This window comes from Perna viridis, chromosome 12 (genome assembly GCF_037379345.1).
Source record: "Perna viridis isolate PV_CMFRI_1.1 ecotype Kerala chromosome 12, ASM3737934v1, whole genome shotgun sequence".
NCBI classification, from domain to species: domain Eukaryota; kingdom Metazoa; phylum Mollusca; class Bivalvia; order Mytilida; family Mytilidae; genus Perna; species Perna viridis.
This window is the reverse complement of record NC_142456.1, coordinates 27,590,055-27,615,926: the sequence shown is the minus strand read 5'-3', so window position 1 is coordinate 27,615,926 and position 25,872 is coordinate 27,590,055. Positions and strand designations below refer to the sequence as shown.

The following is a 25,872-nucleotide window of genomic DNA, read 5'->3' as shown; positions in this document are numbered from 1 at the left end:
TATGCTAATTTCACAATATTCAATGGCTTCTCTGGACTTATCCTTAACTTTAACCTGCAGAGGACTATATATCAGCATGATTCTACATATGTCAGCTCACAATCCTCAGAATGGCATGTGGGGTTAGCAGACAGACTTGCAGTGCAGTACTGGTCACCGGAAGTGAAGGGTCTATAAATAGCATGGGAAATCCCAGTGTTTTCACAAGATAGGGGTATATTTAAAAATCATTATGGAGATTAGGCTTCACATCACAAGAAGCAAAATGCACCTATAAAATGTACAGAAATGTTTTTCCTTTCAGAAACTGTTTAAATTTTTTAAATAAGATGAGAACTTTTTTCACAGCACTATGAGGAACAGGGGTAATTTCTGCGTAGGACTATTTTTGCGTACGTTCCAAATGCTCATTGGTTGAATTGGTGGTCTGTAACCTAAAGAGTCACTTTTTGTCTTAGAAAAAATAAATAACTATACAGGTATTGTCCTACACACATACTGAATGCATTTGCAAAGTTTCAGTGAAATGTGACAAGCACTTTTTTAAATATTTGATTTTTAAATATAGGGTAACCAAGTTGTGCGAGCAAAAAAGTGACAATATTCTACCATACTGAAATGCATTAAATATTTGCAAAGAACTTTTTCTGACTTTTCAAATAAAAAATATCAATCACAACTTGTTTTGTAACAATATTAATGAAGAAATAGTTTTAAAAGTAATCATTTTCTGAGAAATTGGTCTATTTTTAAAAATTTATTTCTGACATGCCTCCCCCTTTTTCTTGATCACATGTCAAAAATCCTAAATCTTTAAATTTTCACAAAAGGTGATATATTTGGCTTTAAATTTGTAAATACAGTGTTTTCACATTAAAACATGACCAGTAAAGGGCACCTAAAGCAAAAAAAGTACTCAATAATGGATTTTCCATGTTGCCATAGGGGAATGCTTAAATGGCCTTAACTGCAGTAATGAAAGTGAGTTTTTCCTCATTTCTAACCTAATTTTTGCTCAAATCTACACAAAACTTGATTTCAAGTGCTTATTACCACCATATTTAGGTAAATATAGCCCTCAAAGTTTAATATTTGATATTTTTACTAAATTTTCTACACTTTATACAAGATAGGACATAAAAATCAGCCAAAAAGACCAATTTTTCATAATTTGGACCTATAACTTAAAAAAATGCATATTTTGAAGGATTTTTGTAGTGTATTCCTCTCATGGCAAAGTTAACAAGATCTTCAAGTAGTTTAAAGCTATTTCAAGAAACTTTTCATTTTGCCATGGCTTCAGCTTAAGGCTAAAAACCACCAATTCCACTTCCCATAGGCTTCTATGCTAATTTCACAATATTCAATGGCTTCTCTGGACTTATCCTTAACTTTAACCTGCAGAGGACTATATATCAGCATGATTCTACATATGTCAGCTCACAATCCTCAGAATGGCATGTGGGGTTAGCAGACAGACTTGCAGTGCAGTACTGGTCACCGGAAGTGAAGGGTCTATAAATAGCATGGGAAATCCCAGTGTTTTCACAAGATAGGGGTATATTTAAAAATCATTATGGAGATTAGGCTTCACATCACAAGAAGCAAAATGCACCTATAAAATGTACAGAAATGTTTTTCCTTTCAGAAACTGTTTAAATTTTTTAAATAAGATGAGAACTTTTTTCACAGCACTATGAGGAACAGGGGTAATTTCTGCGTAGGACTATTTTTGCGTACGTTCCAAATGCTCATTGGTTGAATTGGTGGTCTGTAACCTAAACTTCAATTTGAAGCCCAATTTGAAAATTTACTTTGGGGATTCAAAGACAGGACGGTGGCTACTTTTATTTTTGTAGGACAGGAAAATTCCTGCTCAAACAGACAATTTCTGAAGGGGGTCCGAAAAGTTCAGAACAAGAGAATTTATTTTATAAGGTCTGACTGTCATTTATGGAATAATTAGAACTTTGTATCCTGAAATTTGCCCAGGGTTTAAGCCAGCATACATATACATGTACTTACAATCTCTTGTTGAGGTAATGTGTGTAGGCAATGGTATAGTTAGCTATTTCCATCCCATACCAAACATCCATTGGACGTTTGGCCTGCATATTATACTCCCATTGTGTTGTTGCAGTGTCACTCTCCATAAATATCATCCTTGAAAACATAGCTGTCTACAAATACAAAATAAATTTGCACATATTTTCATGCTAGGTATACCCCTGGCTTACCAAATTCCCAATTAATTGAGAGCAGAGATAATAGCAATAAATTTTGGAGGGACAGAAAGATCATGACAAACTGATTCCAATATACCAACCACTTATTGAGAAGGGGAATAAAAAGAGGCTCCCAGGAGCCTGAATCACTCACCTGGTTGAGTTTTGCCTTTCAAAGGCAATAAATTAAACAAGAAGTTGTCCAATAATTTTGACTCAAGAAGACTTTGGTAGGACTTATCATAAGGATCATTTCAACAATTGAAAGGTTCTTTCTATCTATCACAGTTTTCAAAATACAGGCTGAAATCTGTAAATAAAACCCATCATTTTTGCCCTGTCTAGGGCAATAACTCTTACAAGGAGTTATCTCTTTATCCCTAAAGACTAATGTATTTATAATAACAAGGAACATTTCAGTTACTGAAAGAATTGGCAAAACCTAAAATTTTTAAGATATGTGTGAAAAACAACTGTCTGACCCCTACAGTTTTACAATGTCAGAATTTGGCTTAACTTAATGATTTTGGATATATATGCGAAAAAGTACTATCTGACCCCTTTGTTCTATTTTTAGTAATGGCCGCCATGTTTATTGACAGATCAAAAATCTCAAAATCAGTTCTATGCAGGTTCATACCAAGTTTGGTTTAAATTGGTCAAGTAGTGTCAGAGGAGAAGAGTTTTGAAAAATTGTTCACAATGAAGGACGATGACAGATGCCAAGTGATGGCAAAAACTCACATGGCCTTCGGCGTTGTGAGCTAAAAAAAGGACAGCACCATCCAAGTGACAAGTACTCTTTTTTTCTCACCCTTTGTTCCCCTCAAGAAAAAAAAAAATTTTTCAATGAATTTCAAAACTGACAAAAACAAAGACAATCACAATTCATCAACATTAAAAGAGCAAAATACAGAGAGACCAAAACTTACAAATTGATTGACAAAAATGTTGAAAACATTGAATAATAAATTTGTGTTGACATGATTTAATTATTTGATCTAATTAAAATTTGAACATCTGAACCACTTTTCAAAAATCCAGACAGTATAGAAGAATACAAAAAGATTGATGGAATTTAACAACAGGTTTGTTTTTTGGTTTTGTAAAGAATATTCAAACTTGAACAACTGTTAATTTTACTATGCTTAATGCTTCACTTGTAGTGTACTTAAGAAATTAAAAAAAAAACCCTACTTACTGTTGGAGGAAAGGCATTAACATGCTCTGGCCAGGCAAATGGATGAGGATTGACATTGACAATGACACCAATATATCCAGGCCTATCACCATTTTCATTAAATTTCAGATGTCCTGATAAACTCTCTGCCATTTCAATCTATAACAAATGAAACATACATAAATTCAGTAGAATCTTTCTAAAAAATGCAAAATAACCCCACTGCATATTTTTTGCCTGTCCCTAGTCCGGAATTTCTGGCCTCTGTAGGTATTATTTTGTTTTCACTTTCAGTTTATTTTTTTTTTGCTGGAGTATAAAGGGGCAATTATTTCTCTGTACCTGTGTATTATATTGTTTTGGGGCTAGCTGCAGCCTGCCCTGTGGTGTAAGGGTTTTCCTCAGTGTTCATTGAAAACTCATGAGTGGCCTTGAGCTGATATTTTTCATCCAGGTGGAGTTGTTGTCTCTTTGACATATTTACCATATCTATTTTGATTATAAGTAAGTGTAAACATTATTCTGTTAGGTATCATTTCCTTCTTGTTAGTCCACTGTTAACTTTCAAACAAGAACAAGAGGGCGAAGTTTCTTACAGTGGTACTTTACACTGAATTTATGATAATTTATACAATTTAAGCCAAAGCAATGAAAATAACACATGTCACAATTTCACCCAACAGTTTTTAATAAATTATTAGCACTGTCATTTATGCCTATGTCACACCTTTATGGATTACATCGTAGGCTCCACTATGGATTAAATTTCACGGATGACCCTGGAAAATTGTTGATTAAAGGACGCTTGGACTACGGATTTGAACGGACCCACCATGGACAATTCAGGAAAATGTCTATAATTGATACGAAATGACACCGTACAATATGGTCATAACACGGTTTAATATGGATGGATAGGTGCCAGGACATATTCGCTTCAGTGAAACAGCATGTTGCTACAGTATAGGTAAGGGTTACTACAGAAAACCACAGTCTGATACAATTAAGTATGAAAAACCGGGCAGAGGAAATGCAGCTGGTGTGCCAATTAATTCCCTTGAATGTGTGATCTAGGCATAAGAAAAGAGAGTAAACTGTATTAATTGCCAGTTTCAATCCTTACCTGTCGCAGCGTTTCTGTAAGTCTGGGTCCTGTAATAGTTAGTGTCTGGTTAATAAGCTGAGTCATTGCCATAGCATACACTCTCACTGCATCATATGCTAAACTGTACTCTCCCAAAATCTATAAGTAAGGGCATAAAATCAATCATATTTTACAATCAAGCATCTTCCAGGAGCCTGAATTGCTCACCTGCTTAAATTTTTGCCTTCCAAGGACAATAATTCTAACAAGGAATTGTCTGAAAATTTTGACTCAAAGAAGAATTTGGTAGGACTTATCATAAGGATCATTTCATCAATTGAAAGCTACTTTTTATCTCTTATAGTTTTGAAGATATTGACTGTAAACTACTTAAAAACATAATTTTTCACCTTTCAAGGCCAATAACTCTAAGAACGAGTTGTCCGACAACTTTGACCACCACACACTTTTGTAGGCCTTACCAAAGGGATCATTTCACCAATTGAAAATTTCTTTCTATGTATCTATTTTCAAGATATTGGCTGAAAACTGTAAAAACATCATTTTACAAATATGGAAAAAAAAAGTAGATAAAAAGGGCAATAATTCTTACATGGTTTAACAGATCAAAACAAAAATTTGTCAAAGAGATAGATCTCATCATGCTAAACACTTATTCAGTCAGAATTTTGCTAAACCTAATAGTTTTGCAGATGTATACAAAAAAACTACCGTCTGACCCCTATGTTCTAATGTCAAACACTTGCTCGAACGCCAATGATTTCTGGAACACATTTAAAAGACCAAACTTTGAAATGAATGACTCACTCTTAATGCCAAAAATAATCAGCAAACTTCCAGCAGAGATATGCAGAAACATAGTCTGGGAGTATGATAGTGACACAATAGACCTTGAAAGGCCATCGCAGAAGATGTGACAATCATTCAATCAGATGAATTTAACAAGTCAAACTAGTGACATGCAACAGCCACCTTTTTAATAGGTACGAGGAAACCTAAACAAAGGTACCACATGCCTATACACATGACAAAAGAGAAGAAACATCCATGCATTTATTGCTCTGGAAATGATTATCCCATGGAATGTAAGTTACAGGCACCAAGGACATAACTGTAATATTGAAATGTATGAACGCATGTTTTGACTGCTTAGGAGACTATCGTGTAAGTTAACGTAAAACATGCTAGAGATGTAGAAACTGTAACCATAAATATCACACCAGCATATGCAGTGGCAAATCAACAACCACTGAAAAAAAACCCAAACAAACAAACAAAAAAAACACAATCGACAGCTGTATGCCAATTGTAAATTTTTGGGGTTTTTTTTGGGTGAAAGCAGACAAGAATGCATCAATTTTGTACATTACACTTCAACACACAAGAGTATTAATAAAGACCGCTGTAGCGTCAATTGCCTTTGCCAAACAGAGTAAACACACAAATATCTAGTTTGATGAGGGAGCACAAGGATCATTTATGAGTATCCACCTAGCCACATTCTTCCAAGTATACTGCACACTTTTTTCAACTATTTTTTTTTGTTCCAGAAGAGGGGTGCATGGTATGCAGCAAAACAATAACTTGACAACATTGTTTTAGAGAAATATCTGTAAAAATTTTAGCTAACTAGTTCAATGGATCCAATACATCACTGTATTTTAATCAATAAATGGCTTGCAAACCAAGGGAAGCATAGAAAAATACTTTCCTCTAAAACATTAATGATGAAAGGATACACATTTTAGGGAATTTACCGGAATCCTTTCATCTCAATTTGGTCTTCTGCTTGTGATTTTTTCGCCATTTCCAGTGCAAGTTTTACACAGAAAATTACATTTTTCGTCCATCATCCTTGCCAAGGATGCATGAATACACAAATGTGCATAATACACTGCAAACTACAGTACAAATCAATCCAACTGGACAAAACAAAACAGAACTTTCAGCTTCTGGAGACAAAGAAAAGAATGTATGCAACTTCAAATGTGTAAGTGTGTACAGACAAATGACAGAGAAAAACTACCAACCCACATACTAATTGTACCAAATATTGCCATACCTTTACAAAACTAGATAAAGCATGTACCACCAAACCTACTTGAGACACTTGAAGTAGACCAACCAATGAGTAAACAGGAAAACTTTGAGACTGAATTATTGATTGGAGCAGATCATTATTGGGATGTTATAGAAGACACCATAGTAAGAGGAAATGATCCAACTGCTGGCGCATCTAAGATAGGCCACTTATTATCCAACAGAGCAGTATTAATTTCAATAACCGTCATTACCAGCAAAATTGCAAAATTGCATGTAACATGAACATACAGAATTACCAACAAACAAAGAAATTGTTAGAGCAAGGACATACAGTACAATATGACAACTTAGCAAAGAACCACAATTACTCAAGTCATATTCTGATATCATTAATAAACAAGAAAAATGTGGTTTCATAGAACAAGTTGACTAAATTGACATTAATGAAAAACCTATGCACTGCATTCCACATCACACCATGAAGAAAGATTCAATGATGCACCAATACACATCTTATACCACAGTAGTTGTAAGCAGTTCCCGGATCAGCCTAACTTGAATGAATGCCTAATTCCAGTACCACTCGAAATAAACAATATCATGTAAATTCAAATGAGATTCCAAATGAGGGAATATGCTGATAGCACAGACAAAAAAAAGGGGGTTTCTCAAGATAGCACTAAATATAAAAGAAAGGGATTTCACATACTTCTCTTGTACGAAGGACCTGACCTATATTAATCAAGGACTTATTACTTATCAATTCAAGTCAAATCTATTTGGCACCACTTACTTGCCATTCATGTGGACAACATTGTCAAGTGTTGATACTGAGAAGGAAGTAGATGAATAATTTGCACAAACTTGATTGTTAATGTTGGAGGCAAGATTCAAATTATGCTCTTGGAGTTCTAATTGTGAAGTTTTGAGACAAAAGGCTAAAATACAAATCATTTCAGGAAAAGACATGACAGTAAAAAATACTGGGATTGAAATATGATAATAACAACACTGAGATTACATTCCAAAACATCAAATTTTTGGACAAGCCAACAAAATCAGTCATGAAAAGAGAAATTTTACGTCAGTCATTATAAATGCATGACCCACTTGGAGTACATAGCCTGATTTCTATCCGAGCCAAGATATTAATGCAAGAATTATGGAAACAGAAATTTACAGGAAAAAATCAACAATTACATATTTTTGTTGAAAACCGTTTAAGTGCATACGGAGCTGCCATCTATCTGGATCATCTTTTATGATAGCGTAAAAACCATGTGTCACCACTGAAACCACTGACTTTACAGCAAGTGGAACTGATGGCAACAATTATAGGAGCTCAGGTAGAAAGAAACATTATTCAACACTGGATATAGAAACAATTATGTACTGGTCAGATAGTCACATTAAGTTACATTGGTTGACAATGAATAAAAAACTGAAGAAATTCATCAAAAACAGCATGACAGAAATTAACTCATCAACAGATGCAAGTCAATGGGGATACTATCCAACAAAAGAAAACCCTTTTGATTTATAAACTAGAGTAATCAGGACTTCACATTCTGAAATTAATATTTTATTGTTCAGTGGACCTTAATGGATGAGGGACACACACAAATGGCTAATAAAAACCATTTACAAAAATTATATCCTGACATCACACAAAAACAAGAAAATCGAAAAAACAGGAATTCATTGAATAATAAATTCAAAGAACTATAGCACAATACCAAAATTATTACCCATAACATCATATGTTATAAAGATTTATAACCAACTGTCAAACTTTCAAGAATTACATTACTAGCAATGAACTACAACATGCAAAAGGAATTTTGGATAAAGAGTATCCAACAAACATCTTACCCGAAGTTTGGAATTTTAAAACATAAAACCCCTACAAAGAGTGGAACATTAGTGTGACAACTTTGACTATTCTTGGATGAAACAATATTATTCAATGCACAAATATATAAAACTGCAAAATATCCATATCTACTATCACCAAATCATCATTTCACATCTGCAAGCTGATTGTACTTGACATTCATAAGAACTTGAAGCATGCAAGTATACTTTCAACCGTAACACAAAAACGACACAGTAGTGGATAACTCAGTTCCGTCAATACGTCAGAAGCATACTTAGAAATTATGTACTGTGCCACAAACTTAGTAGTAAACCTTAAAGCCAGCCTAACCTACCACCACTACTTAAATACTCCTTTAGGATGTGCTACCTTTCACAGTAACTGGTTTTGTTTATACCAAAGCCCTTTTGATGAAAGACAATCAAGGAATGAGATAATTTTTATGTCTCTTCACATGCACCTCTACTAGAGTTGTTCATCTGGAAATAGCTCCAGATTTAAATAAGGAATATTTTTTGTTAGCATTTAGGAGATTTTGCAGTCGGAAACCCTTATCTTTTATGATTTCAGACAATGCAACAAGATTTTATAGCCACATCCGAAACTGTGAAACAACTTACTCAACAAGGATTAGTAATGTACTGGCAACTTATGGTACAAAATGGACATTCATACCCAAAAGAGCATCTTAGTACAGTGGAATCTGAGAACGCCTAATTGAAGTAATGAAATTGTGTTTGATGATAACATTGGACTAATCTTACATGTCTACTTATACCTCATAAAAAATGTGACCAAACTTGAAGCCATCATCAATGACAGACCTTAAAAAAGGACATTCACGATCAGGAACTTTAAATACCATCAATGTTATTGTGTGGAGGATAAACAAAACACCCTATCCAATAAGTGAAACCAGTGAAACTGTTAAAAGTGGAAGAAATGAATTGACCCCACAATTACTTCTATCATGCAGTGATTGAATTTAAGGGGAAATACTTGCTAAATGCAAGTTGAAATTCAATTTTGCTAGTAGAAATTATTTCCACTTGCTAATAATTGCAACTAGAATTCTATATGTCATATAGGTGAAGTCCAGAAATAAACCAAAAACTTAGATTGGGCAAGTGTAAATTTTAAGTACTTGCTAATTTTAGCTAGTGAAAAAAATTCTGAAATTCAATCCGTGTCATGGAACACTTTCCAAGTAGTTGGAAACAAGAATATCTTACATCTCTTAAAGAATTCCATAGACAAAACCAGAAACAATGTTAACTGAACACACTTAAGATATTGTTAAAGAGTTAAATGAAAAAATTCCAAGAAACAGGCAGAACATTGCTTTCATAGATGAACTTATTACCGGTAATGAAGGTTTCACTCGCGCCACAATAATCAAGAACTCCTGTCGTGAATATATATCCACTACAACCGATGACAGGGATGATGTACCACCGAGAAGACTCAGACAAGATGCAGCGATCCAAGCAAGGGAACAGATAAAGAAATGGACAATGTGTTAAATTAATTGAATTTTTATCATGAACAGTTAATTTAATGAAAAGTTTTTCATAAGTAAACATTTTCAACATTTCATTATGTTTTTATGATGGACATTTATTCTTTTCTGTTTCATACTTTGAGATGTCATACATATGTCGTAATTAGCTGAACATTATCTTTTTTTTTCAATTTCCATTTTTGCCGGCCAAAAAAGCAAAGCACAATGCAAATTCTTTCTCTTTATACTATACACATACCAGGGTTCATACACCTTTTTTGCTCCAATTTTCCAGGACCTTTCAAGGATTTTTTTAATATTCCATACTCAAAACCACAAACAATTACCCATCCTTTTATAAGTTTTTCAATTATTGTAAGCATATTTATGTATGCATGTTTTGAACACATCCATAAAGCTGGTATGTGTTACCATGACTTCTAACTGGAGCAAAATCTAAGCTTCTAAAGTTCCAGATTTACCCAGAATAGACTGCTTTGACCAATGAAAAACTTTTTTTGTGAATATTTCAACGCTTGGTGAGCTGGTGAGAACTTAAGGTTCGAAACATGTTTCCTACGTGATGGAATTTTGTTAACCTCGATATCTTTAATGACTGTATTTTGTTTTATAAGGTCACCATGTTTTGACACTGGTTAAGTCTGGTTCCCTTTATGACATCCACAAACGGAAACCAGTCCCTGAACACTTACAGATTATTCCACCTCAACTTACCTTCCAAAACGTGAGATAAAGAAGACTGAAAATTGAATAAAATTCCATGACTTTTCTAGGACTTTTGGCAAAAATACAGGTTTCCATTGACTTTTCAAGGCCTTTAATTTTCAAAATGAAATTCCATGACTGTTCAAGGATTCAAGGACCTGTAAGAACCCTGAATAACCGATAAGGCTATTTACCCTAACCACTGACAAAGGAAGAATAACCTAGGGCTATTCCAGAATTAATTGTGAGGTGTTTGTGTGGCGAGGGGGGGTGTTCAGGAGGCATCTCTATTAAAATTCGATGGGTGGTTGTTGTTATTAAATAAAAATTGAAAGCATGTTGGGGTCAAATAAAAAGTACCTCCCAACACTCCAGTTCATACCTCAGTAAAAGGAAGCTTAGGAACAGTTCCAAGATAATCCTTCCTGAAAGAATGGCGATGGTGTTCAATAAGTCTCTTCCATACAGGGGTATGCATAGTCATGTCATAACCCAAGATCCAGCAGTTCCCACCAACCCATCCTTGAGAGCAAGTTATGTTCTGAAAAATACAATGCCGCTGTTAAGTACATTTAAGTTGTTTTTTTGTTTTTTGTTTTTTGTTTTTTTTTTATTAATTTTTGGAAAGTTTGAATCATGAATGCAGAAACTGGGGCAGGTAATTTGCCTTAATAAGATAGGGAAGGAAACTCCTAATTCAGACATGATTTTACAAGGTTTACAAACAAAGCGGAAATTGGCAAAATCAGAAGTAAATATGCAGTAAAAAGAAGAATCCTAACGGTAAAATCCAGATTTGAAATAGCGGAATTCCGCTCAAAAACAGAAAAAAATTGTGTCTTCTAATTGCCATAAAAAACAAAAAAAAAAACACCAGCCAAAATGGGTCTGACCCATTGTTTGGACTTATTAACAGATGTGTGTACATTGTTCTGGACTTCAACTAATTCATAATTAACCTGTGATTTCTATGGTCAAATCATAATTTTATTTGCTAGGGTTAACAAAAAGGTTATCCTGCAACATACTTACTCCCATACAGGTTGGGCCCTGGTTAGCCCATGGGAATGCCCATCCAAACAGTCCTAACATGTTCCACTGCCAGCCATGAATACCGCCCATTCCAGCACTGTAATTAATAACTAATCAAAATGGTTCTGTCAGTACATAGAGTACATAGGATACTTTAATTTTTAGTTCTTGGTTAGTTTCCACTGTAAAGGTGAAATGATCACAAAAAGACCAAAAACATTCTGCATTTCTGGACAGGCTCCCTTTCAAATAATTATTGTAGGATGAGCTTAAAAAAAAAACTATTAATTTCAATTATTTTCTTAGTAAACAAGGATGTTAACAAATCCCTTAGTCAGTCCAGATCATATATTACCACATGAGTGCAAAGTATTGAGTATATATTTAAGCTTAGCACAAGAAAGGCAATTACACCAAGTATAGAAACAGTCAGCTGATCGTCGGCGTCACTCACATCGTGCGTTTGATTGGATAACACTGTGTTACGAATGATTTTTTGGGAATTTTTGTGGTTTATATCCATAAAGGCAGCCGAATCACATCCTCGAAACTATGTTGTATTAGCTTTATAATGAATGAAATGAAGCATGTAAAGGATATATAGATAGTGTAGTCTTTTTCAACTTTATTGTTATAGTGTTAATTAATAATTTGGTAATCACAAAGTGGATTTATCAACTAGTGGAAATGCCATGCCGTCAGGAGAGTTTCACTTATTGGTCACACAGGAAAGGGGAGATAATGCAATTTTCGTTTTGTTGTAAAAAAAAAAAAAAAAAAAAAAAAAAAAAAGGGAAGTGAATATCTTTCTAAACAAGAGGCTCCCAGGAGCCTGGATTGCTCATCAGGTTGAATTTTGACTTTCAAGGGCAATAAATTTAAGAAGTTGTCAAACAATTCTGACTCAAGACTGGGGTAGGACTTATCATACGGATCATATCAGCAATTGAAAGTTTCTTTCTACCAATCATAGTTTTCAAGATATTGGCTGAAAACTGTAAAAAAAGTTATTTTTCACCTCTCAAGGGCAACAACTCTTACAAGGAGTTGTCTGACAACTTTGATCCCTGAGAGGCTTTTGTAGGCCATATAACAAGGATCATTTCTATATATATATATATATATATATATATATACAACGTCTCAGAATGTGATGACTCTATTCGCTACACTGCTCCATCGGATCAGATTGATACAGGGAAGATAACGTAAACTTATAGAAAGGTCTGAAAAATCTAAACGATGTTAGAACTGTCAAATTTGCGATACAAATTTTTGGTCGTTCCCTCCGCGGGACTACATAATGACACCTAGGTGAACTGTCCCGTACTACCATACATTGTGTACTAAGTTACAGCCCTAGATTAATCCTACGAGGAGGAATATAAAATATAGCTTTCGCTGGCCGGGTCATTCCTCCTCGTAGGATTAATCTAGGGCTGTAACTTAGTACATGATGTATGGTAGTACGGGACAGTTCATCTAGGTGTCTATCAATTTGATCCGATGGAGCAGTGTAGAGAATAGAGTCGTCACAATCTGAGACGTTGTATAATATTGATTTGTTGTGACATGCATAATTAATTTGATCATCTATCCTACATAATAACACCTAGATGAACTGTCCCATACTACCATACATTTTTTATATAGCCTAGCTGCCCGAGTGGTCTAGGGCGTTGGACTTAGTGCAGGCGGTGTTGCCATAGATATCACAGTGGTATTAGTTCGAGTCCCGCGGAGGGAACAACCAAAAATTTGCATCGCAAATTTGACAGTTCTAACATCGTTGGGAATTTTTCAGACCTTTCTATACGTTTATATATCTCTATAATATATATATATATATATATATATATATATATATATATATATATATCTCTAAAAGTGATGGCAGCCATGTTTTTTAACAGATCAAAAACCCAAGCATACATTTTTTTTTAGGATATCTCAAAAAACAAAAATACCAACTTTCATTGAATTCTGCATAGTAGTTTTTGAGAAGATTTTTGAAAGTAATAACATCAAAAACAGCAAAAAACGTCCAAAAAGGGCAATAACTCCAACATTGGTCAACAGATTTTCACCAAAATTTGACCACAGATAGATCTCATCATGCTGAATACTTTTACCCCATCAAAATTTGGCTAAACTTAATGGTTATGGAGATCTATGCAAAAATCTACTGTCTGACCCCTATGTTCTATTTTAAGAAAATCATGAAAAATGCACCTTTTTTTTAAGTACATTGAAATAAATTTTTTTTAAAATGTGGGAATTAGGTGGTATTGGAGTTGAAAATCAAGTCTTTTACAAAATTAAGGAAGACCTATTTTCTTCTTTCAAAGTATTTCTTCATTATAAATTGAGATGTCAAGAGTTTTCACATCTTCAGTCTTTATTAATAATGCTTTTTAATTCCTGTCTATTTGCATGACCAAATCAGAGCTTTCAAAGAATGAACCAATTGTTCTCCATAAACCAACACATACAAACAAAATTAAGAATATGGACACTTGTTGACATTCCAATTGTACGTTCGAAGAAATTGGTTCTTAATTAATGAAATTTGTCATTCTTTCATAATTTTCATTATTATGCTAAAAAAACTACTGTATAATTACATTTTATTCAATAAACACATTTTCTATGAATATATGGGATTTGAAGATACATGTACCAGTATTACAGTGTTAGACATAAATTTTCTGAAGGTAGAATATAAGGGATGTTTCATTTAAATCTACATTGCATACAAATGCTTTTTAATCACCACTGGTATCGTCACACCGCAATGGAAGAGGGAGGTTTAGCATGCTGTAAAACCTAGATTTAACCAACCATTTCGTTTGTATTGCCTGTACCAAGTCAGGACCATTGTGGTACCAGCTGCTCTGGTGGTGTAATATCTATTTTCCTGATTTATTTCGGACTTAACTTGATCATAAATTCGATTAATGTTCAGTAATTTTGTTATTACCCTTGTTGGATGCCAATTTTTTATTTTCTCTTGGTGGGGAGTAAGTAGTATTTTTTTATATGTTTCCACTGTAAAGGTGAAATGATCACAAAAAGACCAAAAACATTCTGCATTTCTGGACAGGCTCCCTTTCAAATAATTATTGTAGGATGAGCTTAAAAAAAAAACTATTAATTTCAATTATTTTCTTAGTAAACAAGGATGTTAACAAATCCCTTAGTCAGTCCAGATCATATATTACCACATGAGTGCAAAGTATTGAGTATATATTTAAGCTTAGCACAAGAAAGGCAATTACACCAAGTATAGAAACAGTCAGCTGATCGTCGGCGTCACTCACATCGTGCGTTTGATTGGATAACACTGTGTTACGAATGATTTTTTGGGAATTTTTGTGGTTTATATCCATAAAGGCAGCCGAATCACATCCTCGAAACTATGTTGTATTAGCTTTATAATGAATGAAATGAAGCATGTAAAGGATATATAGATAGTGTAGTCTTTTTCAACTTTATTGTTATAGTGTTAATTAATAATTTGGTAATCACAAAGTGGATTTATCAACTAGTGGAAATGCCATGCCGTCAGGAGAGTTTCACTTATTGGTCACACAGGAAAGGGGAGATAATGCAATTTTCGTTTTGTTGTAAAAAAAAAAAAAAAAAAAAAAAAAAAAAGGGAAGTGAATATCTTTCTAAACAAGAGGCTCCCAGGAGCCTGGATTGCTCATCAGGTTGAATTTTGACTTTCAAGGGCAATAAATTTAAGAAGTTGTCAAACAATTCTGACTCAAGACTGGGGTAGGACTTATCATACGGATCATATCAGCAATTGAAAGTTTCTTTCTACCAATCATAGTTTTCAAGATATTGGCTGAAAACTGTAAAAAAAGTTATTTTTCACCTCTCAAGGGCAACAACTCTTACAAGGAGTTGTCTGACAACTTTGATCCCTGAGAGGCTTTTGTAGGCCATATAACAAGGATCATTTCTATATATATATATATATATATATATATATACAACGTCTCAGAATGTGATGACTCTATTCGCTACACTGCTCCATCGGATCAGATTGATACAGGGAAGATAACGTAAACTTATAGAAAGGTCTGAAAAATCTAAACGATGTTAGAACTGTCAAATTTGCGATACAAATTTTTGGTCGTTCCCTCCGCGGGACTACATAATGACACCTAGGTGAACTGTCCCGTACTACCATACATTGTGTACTAAGTTACAGCCCTAGATTAATCCTACGAGGAGGAATATAAAATATAGCTTTCGCTGGCCGGGTCATTCCTCCTCGTAGGATTAATCTAGGGCTGTAACTTAGTACATGATGTATGGTAGTACGGGACAGTTCATCTAGGTGTCTATCAATTTGATCCGATGGAGCAGTGTAGAGAATAGAGTCGTCACAATCTGAGACGTTGTATAATATTGATTTGTTGTGACATGCATAATTAATTTGATCATCTATCCTACATAATAACACCTAGATGAACTGTCCCATACTACCATACATTTTTTATATAGCCTAGCTGCCCGAGTGGTCTAGGGCGTTGGACTTAGTGCAGGCGGTGTTGCCATAGATATCACAGTGGTATTAGTTCGAGTCCCGTGGAGGGAACGACAAAAATTTGCTTCGCAAATTTGACAGTTCTAACATCGTTGAATTTTTCAGACCCTTCTATATATATATATATATATATATATATATATATATATATATATATATATATATATATATATATCTCTAAAAGTGATGGCAGCCATGTTTTTTAACAGATCAAAAACCCAAGCATACATTTTTTTTTAGGATATCTCAAAAAACAAAAATACCAACTTTCATTGAATTCTGCATAGTAGTTTTTGAGAAGATTTTTGAAAGTAATAACATCAAAAACAGCAAAAAACGTCCAAAAAGGGCAATAACTCCAACATTGGTCAACAGATTTTCACCAAAATTTGACCACAGATAGATCTCATCATGCTGAATACTTTTACCCCATCAAAATTTGGCTAAACTTAATGGTTATGGAGATCTATGCAAAAATCTACTGTCTGACCCCTATGTTCTATTTTAAGAAAATCATGAAAAATGCACCTTTTTTTTAAGTACATTGAAATAAATTTTTTTTAAAATGTGGGAATTAGGTGGTATTGGAGTTGAAAATCAAGTCTTTTACAAAATTAAGGAAGACCTATTTTCTTCTTTCAAAGTATTTCTTCATTATAAATTGAGATGTCAAGAGTTTTCACATCTTCAGTCTTTATTAATAATGCTTTTTAATTCCTGTCTATTTGCATGACCAAATCAGAGCTTTCAAAGAATGAACCAATTGTTCTCCATAAACCAACACATACAAACAAAATTAAGAATATGGACACTTGTTGACATTCCAATTGTACGTTCGAAGAAATTGGTTCTTAATTAATGAAATTTGTCATTCTTTCATAATTTTCATTATTATGCTAAAAAAACTACTGTATAATTACATTTTATTCAATAAACACATTTTCTATGAATATATGGGATTTGAAGATACATGTACCAGTATTACAGTGTTAGACATAAATTTTCTGAAGGTAGAATATAAGGGATGTTTCATTTAAATCTACATTGCATACAAATGCTTTTTAATCACCACTGGTATCGTCACACCGCAATGGAAGAGGGAGGTTTAGCATGCTGTAAAACCTAGATTTAACCAACCATTTCGTTTGTATTGCCTGTACCAAGTCAGGACCATTGTGGTACCAGCTGCTCTGGTGGTGTAATATCTATTTTCCTGATTTATTTCGGACTTAACTTGATCATAAATTCGATTAATGTTCAGTAATTTTGTTATTACCCTTGTTGGATGCCAATTTTTTATTTTCTCTTGGTGGGGAGTAAGTAGTATTTTTTTATATGTTGGTAGGGGTATGTTTGATAAATTGAGTTTTGTTGGTAGGGATGAAATTTTATCTCTTAAATTCAATACACCTGGGGATTTGTCGATTTTGATGCTCTGATTTCCAAAAATTTAGTATTTCATGTGTTTTTTTCAACAGATTAATCATTCTGCTGAAGGAATGATGTCAAAATCGTCCAGTTGACTAACAAATAATGCATAAAAAGCAATGCCGATGTGTTCCAACTAGGAGGAAAAAACCCAAAGATTAACCTGGTTGCCAGTTGCAGCATCGTCGCTCGCAACATATTACGTATATGGTATAAGTTTAACCACATGGCTTGGAAGATGTCTGTTAACGATGTTGAGTTGAATCCAACAGCCTAGCTTCATACGTCAATAAATTTAAAGATAACAATAATGAGTCGGCCTAAGTTAGCACCTACAATTTAGTATCTGCCATAACAGAATTTCAAACGACTGGAACCTGTTCTTATCACTTGGTCTATAAGACTTCCCCCATTTTTACCAATGGGCTTGCCACCATGTTTTAGAAGCAAGAAAAGATCATTAAATGAAATTGTCCTTTCTGCCTCGTCAATTTTTTTAAATTATTTAACAGCAAAGGACCCTTACCACCTAGTCCACACTCCCAGGTCTTACATTAACTATCATTATAAGTGGCAAATAGATTTGAATTGGTCATGGTATATGCAAACAATACATGTTTTCAGAGGAAAACTTGCCATCATCTTAGGAGAGTTCAGCTTGTGTTGCAATTAATATGTTTTGTACCATATTCTTCTGTGTATACAGCACACTTTCATTTTAACATTTTCTTTTTTCCAGGAGGGGTGTGTGCATGGTATACATCAAAATAATGAGTTTCTAGATTTTTTTCTGGAGACATAAAATTTCGAGAATCAGAACCGAAGCCGTCAGTGCAAGACAACATTGAGCAATGTTGTATTTTTGAGAACAGTTTTATGTGAAATAAATAAATACAGTTTTACTGCTATTTAATAGTTATTTTATCCATCAATGCCGTTTTCTTGCATTACATAGTTTGTATGAAAAACTAACGACTGGCTTCTTATTTTTCTTTCAACACATGTCGTCTTAATAGTAACTTCTTCATCTGTGTGCAAAGAAGTGTTAAGAACACAATAACGGAAGTGCCAACCTGTCCTCAGGCCTATTGTCATTTAATTATCAAATAACAAAAGATCAATTTAAAAGGTGAAAAACAATTGTCACTAATCCTTTAATCCACTTGATGAACAGTTTCCAGATGTCAAATATCAATACACCAGCTTGGTAAATTTAAACATCTTTTTAATAAATAGTTGGGCATGATGCCATTGTTTTATTGAAATACCTGATTTGCGTACAAACAGGAAATGTAAACATTTTAGCTGACTTGTTGAATGGATCCAATGCGCTGCTGTATTGTAACAAATAAATGGCTTGCAAATGCAGGGAAACAAAAAATACTTTCATTTAGAAGATTAATGATGAAAGGATACAGGAAATTTAACGGAATCCTTTCAACTCAATTTCACAGGTCTTCTGCTGGTGATTTTTCCTCGCTTTCAGTGTACTTTGTACATGGAAACTAACTTTTTTCTTCTGTCTCCTGTACCAAGAAGCAAGAAGGAGGTGTGTGGCATACACTAATGGGCATAATACACAGAAGAATATGGCAGAAAATTTTACTGATCTTATGTTCTATTAAGAATTGTTCCATTTGAAGTTGATTTATTTCGTCAACTATCAGCTAATTTCACAAATTCAGGGACTGTCTATTAATCCTGTAAGTTAAACTGTAATGGAGGACTAGTGGCCATATAAATTTTTCATTCTTGCAATCAATTATATTCATGAGATTGACTATCACATCTGCAACAATTGTAAAGTACGACTATAGAGAACACCTGCATTAGAGAAAAGGATTGAAATTGAGGAATCTATTAAGTACCAGTCCATATAAAACTCAGACACTGCCAATGGTAAAGTGATTCACGGTGTAGAAAAACCCACCAAACAAGGCTTTTTTAGTCTACATATGTTATACTTTCACAAAACGATAATCATTTCTGCATTCAGATCTGCAATTTTTAGAAAATCATACATTTATCTCCCACTAAAATCAACCTAATCCAACAAAATCAAGAACGATAACTCTTGCAAAGTGCCAATTACATGTACTATCTACCTAAAAAGCGCAACAACCTAATGATAAACTTAGCGACTGGTTATGTGATCAGTAACTGTTTCTAAACAAGAAATTAAACTAAATTCAGTGGGTTTTTGACATGCATGAATCACCTTCTGTCTATTTTTTTTTTTATAAAGACTGCTACTTAAAGAAACAAACCATATGTATAAATGCATGATGCATCTTCTAATTTTTCTATCAGCCATATAACATATGCCATATATATATATATATGCTTCATAATTGTGAACCCGATCAGAATCTGAATCTCCCTTGTAGAACATGGATGCTTTCTCAGCTATCTCAGTGTTCTAGGATTCCTATTTCCCGTTACCCAAAGCAAGTGAAATTTGGGTCAGGGAAAGTTAGGTACTTAGTTACATTTTCCAGTGGCAAGTTGAAAACTTTATATGCTGTAAGGATTTGTTTTGTTAGGAAAGCAGTCATCGACTGTGGGAAAGTTGATTTTATATGGATTTTTCCCAAGGAAACCTCAATTTCTGAAAAATCCTAGAACACTGTATCTAGGTGTTGCTCAAATTGATAATCAGATACATAAAAAGATGAACAAAATAGGGAAATCAATTTTTTTTAAAAATCCTTGTCCAACATGTTCAAAGTTAAAAAAAAAAAAAAGGACAAAACATAAATAGAAGATAAAGTTACTATTAATTAGTATTAACTGCCCCAAACCAAGTTAAATTGTAAAACCTATTCAAATATTGGAAACATTCTTGATTTTATTTTTTTCTGGTGGTGGTGGGTCTCCAAAAAATCTATAATATGTTGGGGTGGGGGTTGGCAGCATTTTTTTATATCAGTTTTTTTTTGGGGGGGTCTTTTACAAGTTGCTCCCCCTCCCCCAGTAACTTTAAATGGAACAGCCCTAAGAAAGGAAAATAATTTACTGCAAAGGTCTATCTGGGATATTTGTTCCTTAGGTCCATACTTGTAACAAATATAAGACATCAAAATATGTTAGTTTTATATCAAATGTAATATATAACTGACAAACTAGGGAAATTTTTAGACAGAGTATGTGAATTCTCTTTGTGCTAGGGATAGCTACTCTTCAAGGTCTACTTACAAAGATTATTTTATTCTGTCGGCATGTGGCATCAATACCAGTAACCTCAGTATTATGATTGACCAAGACCACAAAGATGTCAAAATAACAACCCACAAATAATAAAGGTCGACTTGTACATAAATTTATATTGATGTTAAGCACTCAACATTCCTGCATAATAAGAAGTGTCTCAATGTCTGAAACTTGAAATATGTGGTCAGCAAACAAAGTGGAAATTGGCAAAATCGGAAGTAAATATACAGTAAAAAAAAGAATCATGACAGTAAAATCCAGATTTGAAATAACGAAAATCCACTAAAAAACAAAAGAAAATCATCCTTGGTAATTTTCAAAAACAGACACAGATTTCTGTTTTAAAGCCGAATACAATTATGATTCTGCATTAAATCATAGCATGTGGAATCTGAGTGAACTATGAAATGCCTCATTTCAATTTAGAATTGGAGATGCTAATTATTTCCTTAAATTCACTTTTTGTTTTAATCGTTCTTGAATATTCATGTTAAAAATGAGGCATCATGGCAAGTAACTTAATTTTTATACAAGGGACTTCAATACTTTTCTAATTTTCTCAAGCCCATACATGTGAACCTACTGGCGGTAGTTCAATTCTACCGGAATTAGAACCTTCCTACCGTTCTAACAGAAAATCTACCGCTTTCCAAACTTTATACCGTAAACAAATTTTGGACGCCATTTTTTTATTTACAGAAGGAAAAAACCTGAGGGGGATCGAATAACGAAATTTCTGGTTGATCTCAGGTAGACAAGTGAACATGCTATTTAGGGTCATAAACAGTAATTTAGAGCTTTAGTGGTCATCGACAAGACATAATTTAAAAGGTGTGATGATTATATAACAACAGGAGATGATTGACAATTATCCCAAATTTAAGTGGCACACCCTTAAATGATTAAACGATTTATTACCGACAATTGGGACTCGTTGTGTAAATATTGATGCAGGTCATTTGATCTTTTGATGGTTACAGAAACATTGACCATGCATCCACTGAAACTGAAATTGACTCAAAGTATGGCTTGTTTTTTTCTTTATCCAAGTCAATGGAGGAACTATATGAATTTTTTAAATTTTGAGCACTCTTATCAACCATCAAAATGCTGAAACGTAATATTTCAACTTCAGCACCTTCTGCAAAGAAAGCAAAGTACTATTCCAAATTCAATGCTGCATGGAAGTCAAAGTTAAAGTGATGCCAAGCCAGTAATGATTATTTGAAATGAAATCATTTTGATGCATATTATATTTATGCAATAGTAGCTATTGTAGTGACAATTTTAAATGAAAATTATTTAATTAATAGTAGCTATATAGTAATGATGAAACTTTTAAATTGAAAGTTATTTATGTTTATGTTGTTCTTGTTATGTAAATATTGTCATTAATAAATAAAATCATTAAAATGTTCAAGTGTTAATCCAACAAAAAGGTCATTCCAACTATTCAAATTGAGAACTAGTATTCACATTTTTTTCTCATGGAAACAGACTTAATGCAAGGTTTTCTTTAGGTTTCACACATATTTGACTTGTAATACGCTGCGAAAAAAAAAAAAAACGCTGATACAAAATCTCTAGTTTTCAAACCAAATCTCCAGTTTTGAAGGAACTAATTTATCACATGTATGCTCAAGCCTATAAAAACTAAGTACAGTTGAACCTCTATGTGTTGAACTTGGTTGAAGTGAAATCTCTGGTAACTCAAACTAATTTGGCAGTCCTGGCAAAAATTCTGTTCCAACTAAGTTGAAAAGACTGATCATCAGGTGGATATTACAAACACTGGTGTAACAATAATTTTTATTAACTTACTCAATGGCTTCTCTGAGGAAATAATAACTAACAGGTGGGAAGACAAACATCCATCCAATACGTGTACCAGCATCTTTAACTTTCTGTAAATAAGTACTGAAGGCTCCTGGTGAATAAGTGGCCCCAAAAAGGTTAGGAATGGCCACCTGTAATAAATAAGATTGTTTTGCTTTGTTCAAATGGCTATTTATCAAATTTTCTGCTGTTAAAAAAATGAAAGGATATTAATGGAACATTAAGTGATACACTTAATAATACATAATATTATGGTCGCTCAACTTCTCCAGTCCCATGTAGCAACTGTATGGTTACACAGACCACCAATTCAACCAATAAGCATTTGAAATGTACGCAAAAATAGTCCCACGCAGAAATTACCTCCACCTTATTTTTAGACTGTCGTCTGTAAAGTATTGTGCACATACATATGTGCGTAAAGTGTTTAGACAATATACTGCAAAAGAACAAATCAATGAAATTTAAGTATTTAAGAATTGCTCTTAAAAGAGTAACGAAAGTTATACTTGATCAAAAATTTAAATTTTAATCAGCTATTGCTGAACTTTCTACATAAAATGATCAAGTGACTTGATTATTTACATTAGAAACCAATATGCAAAAATGTAAATATGTCAGAAAATCACACTATTGGGGACCTTTTTGACAAAATTTTTGCGATTTCAAGTTTGAGGGTTTCCATTTTGATGATTTAGATGATAATACAGTCAAACCTCGGTAGTTCTAACTCTAAGGGACCATTGAAATGTGTTTGAGATATCAGGAGTTTGAGAAATTGAAGTTTGTAGATTTCCAGTATTTTTCGTTGCTAGAAATCGCTTACTTCCTAGTTAGCTTTGTTAGCTCTATGATAATTTTAATTCACTTTCGGAAGGTTACGTTGATTTGTTGACATTAAAAAATGCTGTGTTTGTTTTTAAACACTTTCAGAGTTCGAGTTCCTTGGTCAATAATTTGTACACAAAAATAAATATGGACTCAAGGCTTATATGCTCTTTGATTCAAGCAATGGCTACTTTTAAAATTTAAACTATATACCGGGAAATCAGTTATTCCAGCTAGTAAAAATGGAGCTACTTATGATCTTACAATGGACTATATGAGAGGGTACTTTGGAAAAGGTCATTTCCTTTATTGTGACAATTATTACTCATCACCTCAACTATTTAAGGACTTATGGGAACTTGGGCTTGGGGCAACTGGAAAAGTTAGAGCGAAGAGGAAATAGATTCCTGATGAATTAAAAAAATTGAAATTGAAACAGAAGGGTGAAACAGTATTTGTTGACGAAGGCTCTTTAACACTGACAAAGTATCTTGACCATAAACCTCTCAACATTGGAACACATATTCACGGGTAAAAGAGATCACAAAACCGGATTAGAAATCATCCAACCAAAGGTTGTAGATTACAATTCAAAAATGGGTGGCACTGACAGATCAGATCAAATGATTTCTTACTGCAAAATACCTATTGAAACCTTGAAATGGTGGAAAAAGGGAATATTGCATGTCATATCCATGGTTGCGTTGAACGCATACATGCTGTAAAAAACTACCACCACAGAAATCAACCCACTCTCTTTCAGACTTTTTCACAGAAAATTGGTAAAACAATTGATTAAAAAATCAAATGTTGCAAGAGTCACTGTGAGAAAGTCTGCTGAACGTCCATCTGGCAAACAACTTGAAAGACTAACAGATAGACACTTCCCTGACAAAATTACTTCAAATAGTAAAAATTAGAATGTAGCAAGGTATTGTGTAGTCTGCACTCCTGCTGAGAGAAACTGTTGACAGCTGCTGGTCAATAAAGGAGAAGGCCTGAAATGGACATTTCATTTGAATGTTGTGATTGTGGTGTTGCTCAAGGGTCTGGAAACGGTAACAAATGCCGGTCATTTACTGACAAATTTTTCAAATGACCGACGACCATTTTCCTATATCAGACAATAAACCAATTCAACCCTTATAAATTACAGTCTGCGAGGTTTTATTAGTGTATAAACATCCTGTCTTCCTGTCTCCTAATTGTATATTGGAAATTAATTGACAGGTGTGAGTCAATTTTAGCCAATGTGCAGCCACCTGTGAATGTGATTTACCTGTAACTGATTAGTTGATTGCATTATTAAATTAAGGGTACAGGTGCAGCCCCATTGAGTATACGAACTAATTGAAGTGACTTGGAGAATTTTCATGCATTCATTACTTGATATATAAAGAGAAGGATTGACAAGTCCATCATTTTCCCACCGATCTTTCAAAGGTAATGAAAGCAGATGGTGCTGAAGCTATGAATCAGTCATTGTTTGTAATAATTAATTTATCGATTGAATCTTTTTAACACAGAAGTCAACAGCCCATATAAATCAATTTACAAAAAGTACTGAAATAATCAACATTTTTTTTTCAGCACTGGGAAGTTTTCAACTGTGTGCCGATGTGATGAAAAAGTCCATAATACAATGTTTTGTTTACAAGTTAGAATGTCCACATGTTCTTTGTGGTCAAAACCAAACTCGTTCACTCTTTCAGATATTTTGTAAAAGACAGAGTATGGGATGAAATAACACAAATTCCAATATTTATCCTAAAATAACTACATAAAAAAGATTATTTTAAGTTCATTTTCAATCTGAGCATGTAAAACACTGACACAAACGTCTGCTAAAGTTTGATAAAATGACTGGCATTGGCTGTCAAAATTTCCAGACCCTTGGTGTTGCTCTATGTATCACACCCTGCTTTAAACTTTATCATAGGTGCCAGGAATATATTTTGGCATACAAGAAACTTAAACAAACTAATGAAGCACCACATGTTGAAGAAAATGCAAATATTGAGGAGTAAATTATGTGTTTGCATTTCAATTTGACTATAATTCTTGTTGATCTGTTTGTTCCATTTCTTTGAATTCACTTGGTTTTACCTACACAAAGAAACCATTCTGAATTTTCTGACTTAAGTTTGCATTCCTTTGGCCTCACTTTCATTATATAAAAAGAGCCAGCCTGTATTGTCCAACTCTGCTTGTTATAAGTTCTCTTTATTTTTAGTTTTTTTCTTTATGGATGATATTGGTCATTTTAACTTTTATCATATAATTTTTAATGTAGAATACATGAGAGTATTTATTGAAAAATT

At 33.6% G+C, this 25,872-nt stretch overlaps 1 protein-coding gene across 1 annotated transcript in view; it reads right to left on the bottom strand.

Moving 5' to 3' along the window:
* The window catches only part of LOC148601884 (uncharacterized), a 202,798-nt gene that overhangs the window by 82,407 nt on the left and 94,519 nt on the right, over positions 1–25,872 (bottom strand). The window contains exons 12-17 of the mRNA XM_088554708.1: positions 22,709–22,854; positions 11,689–11,785; positions 11,039–11,197; positions 4,529–4,648; positions 3,427–3,564; positions 2,026–2,180 (exon numbers count right to left, since the gene is read on the bottom strand). Of these exons, the coding sequence (XP_088410834.1) occupies positions 2,026–2,180; positions 3,427–3,564; positions 4,529–4,648; positions 11,039–11,197; positions 11,689–11,785; positions 22,709–22,854 (815 nt within the window). The remainder of the gene's footprint in view (positions 1–2,025; positions 2,181–3,426; positions 3,565–4,528; positions 4,649–11,038; positions 11,198–11,688; positions 11,786–22,708; positions 22,855–25,872) is intronic.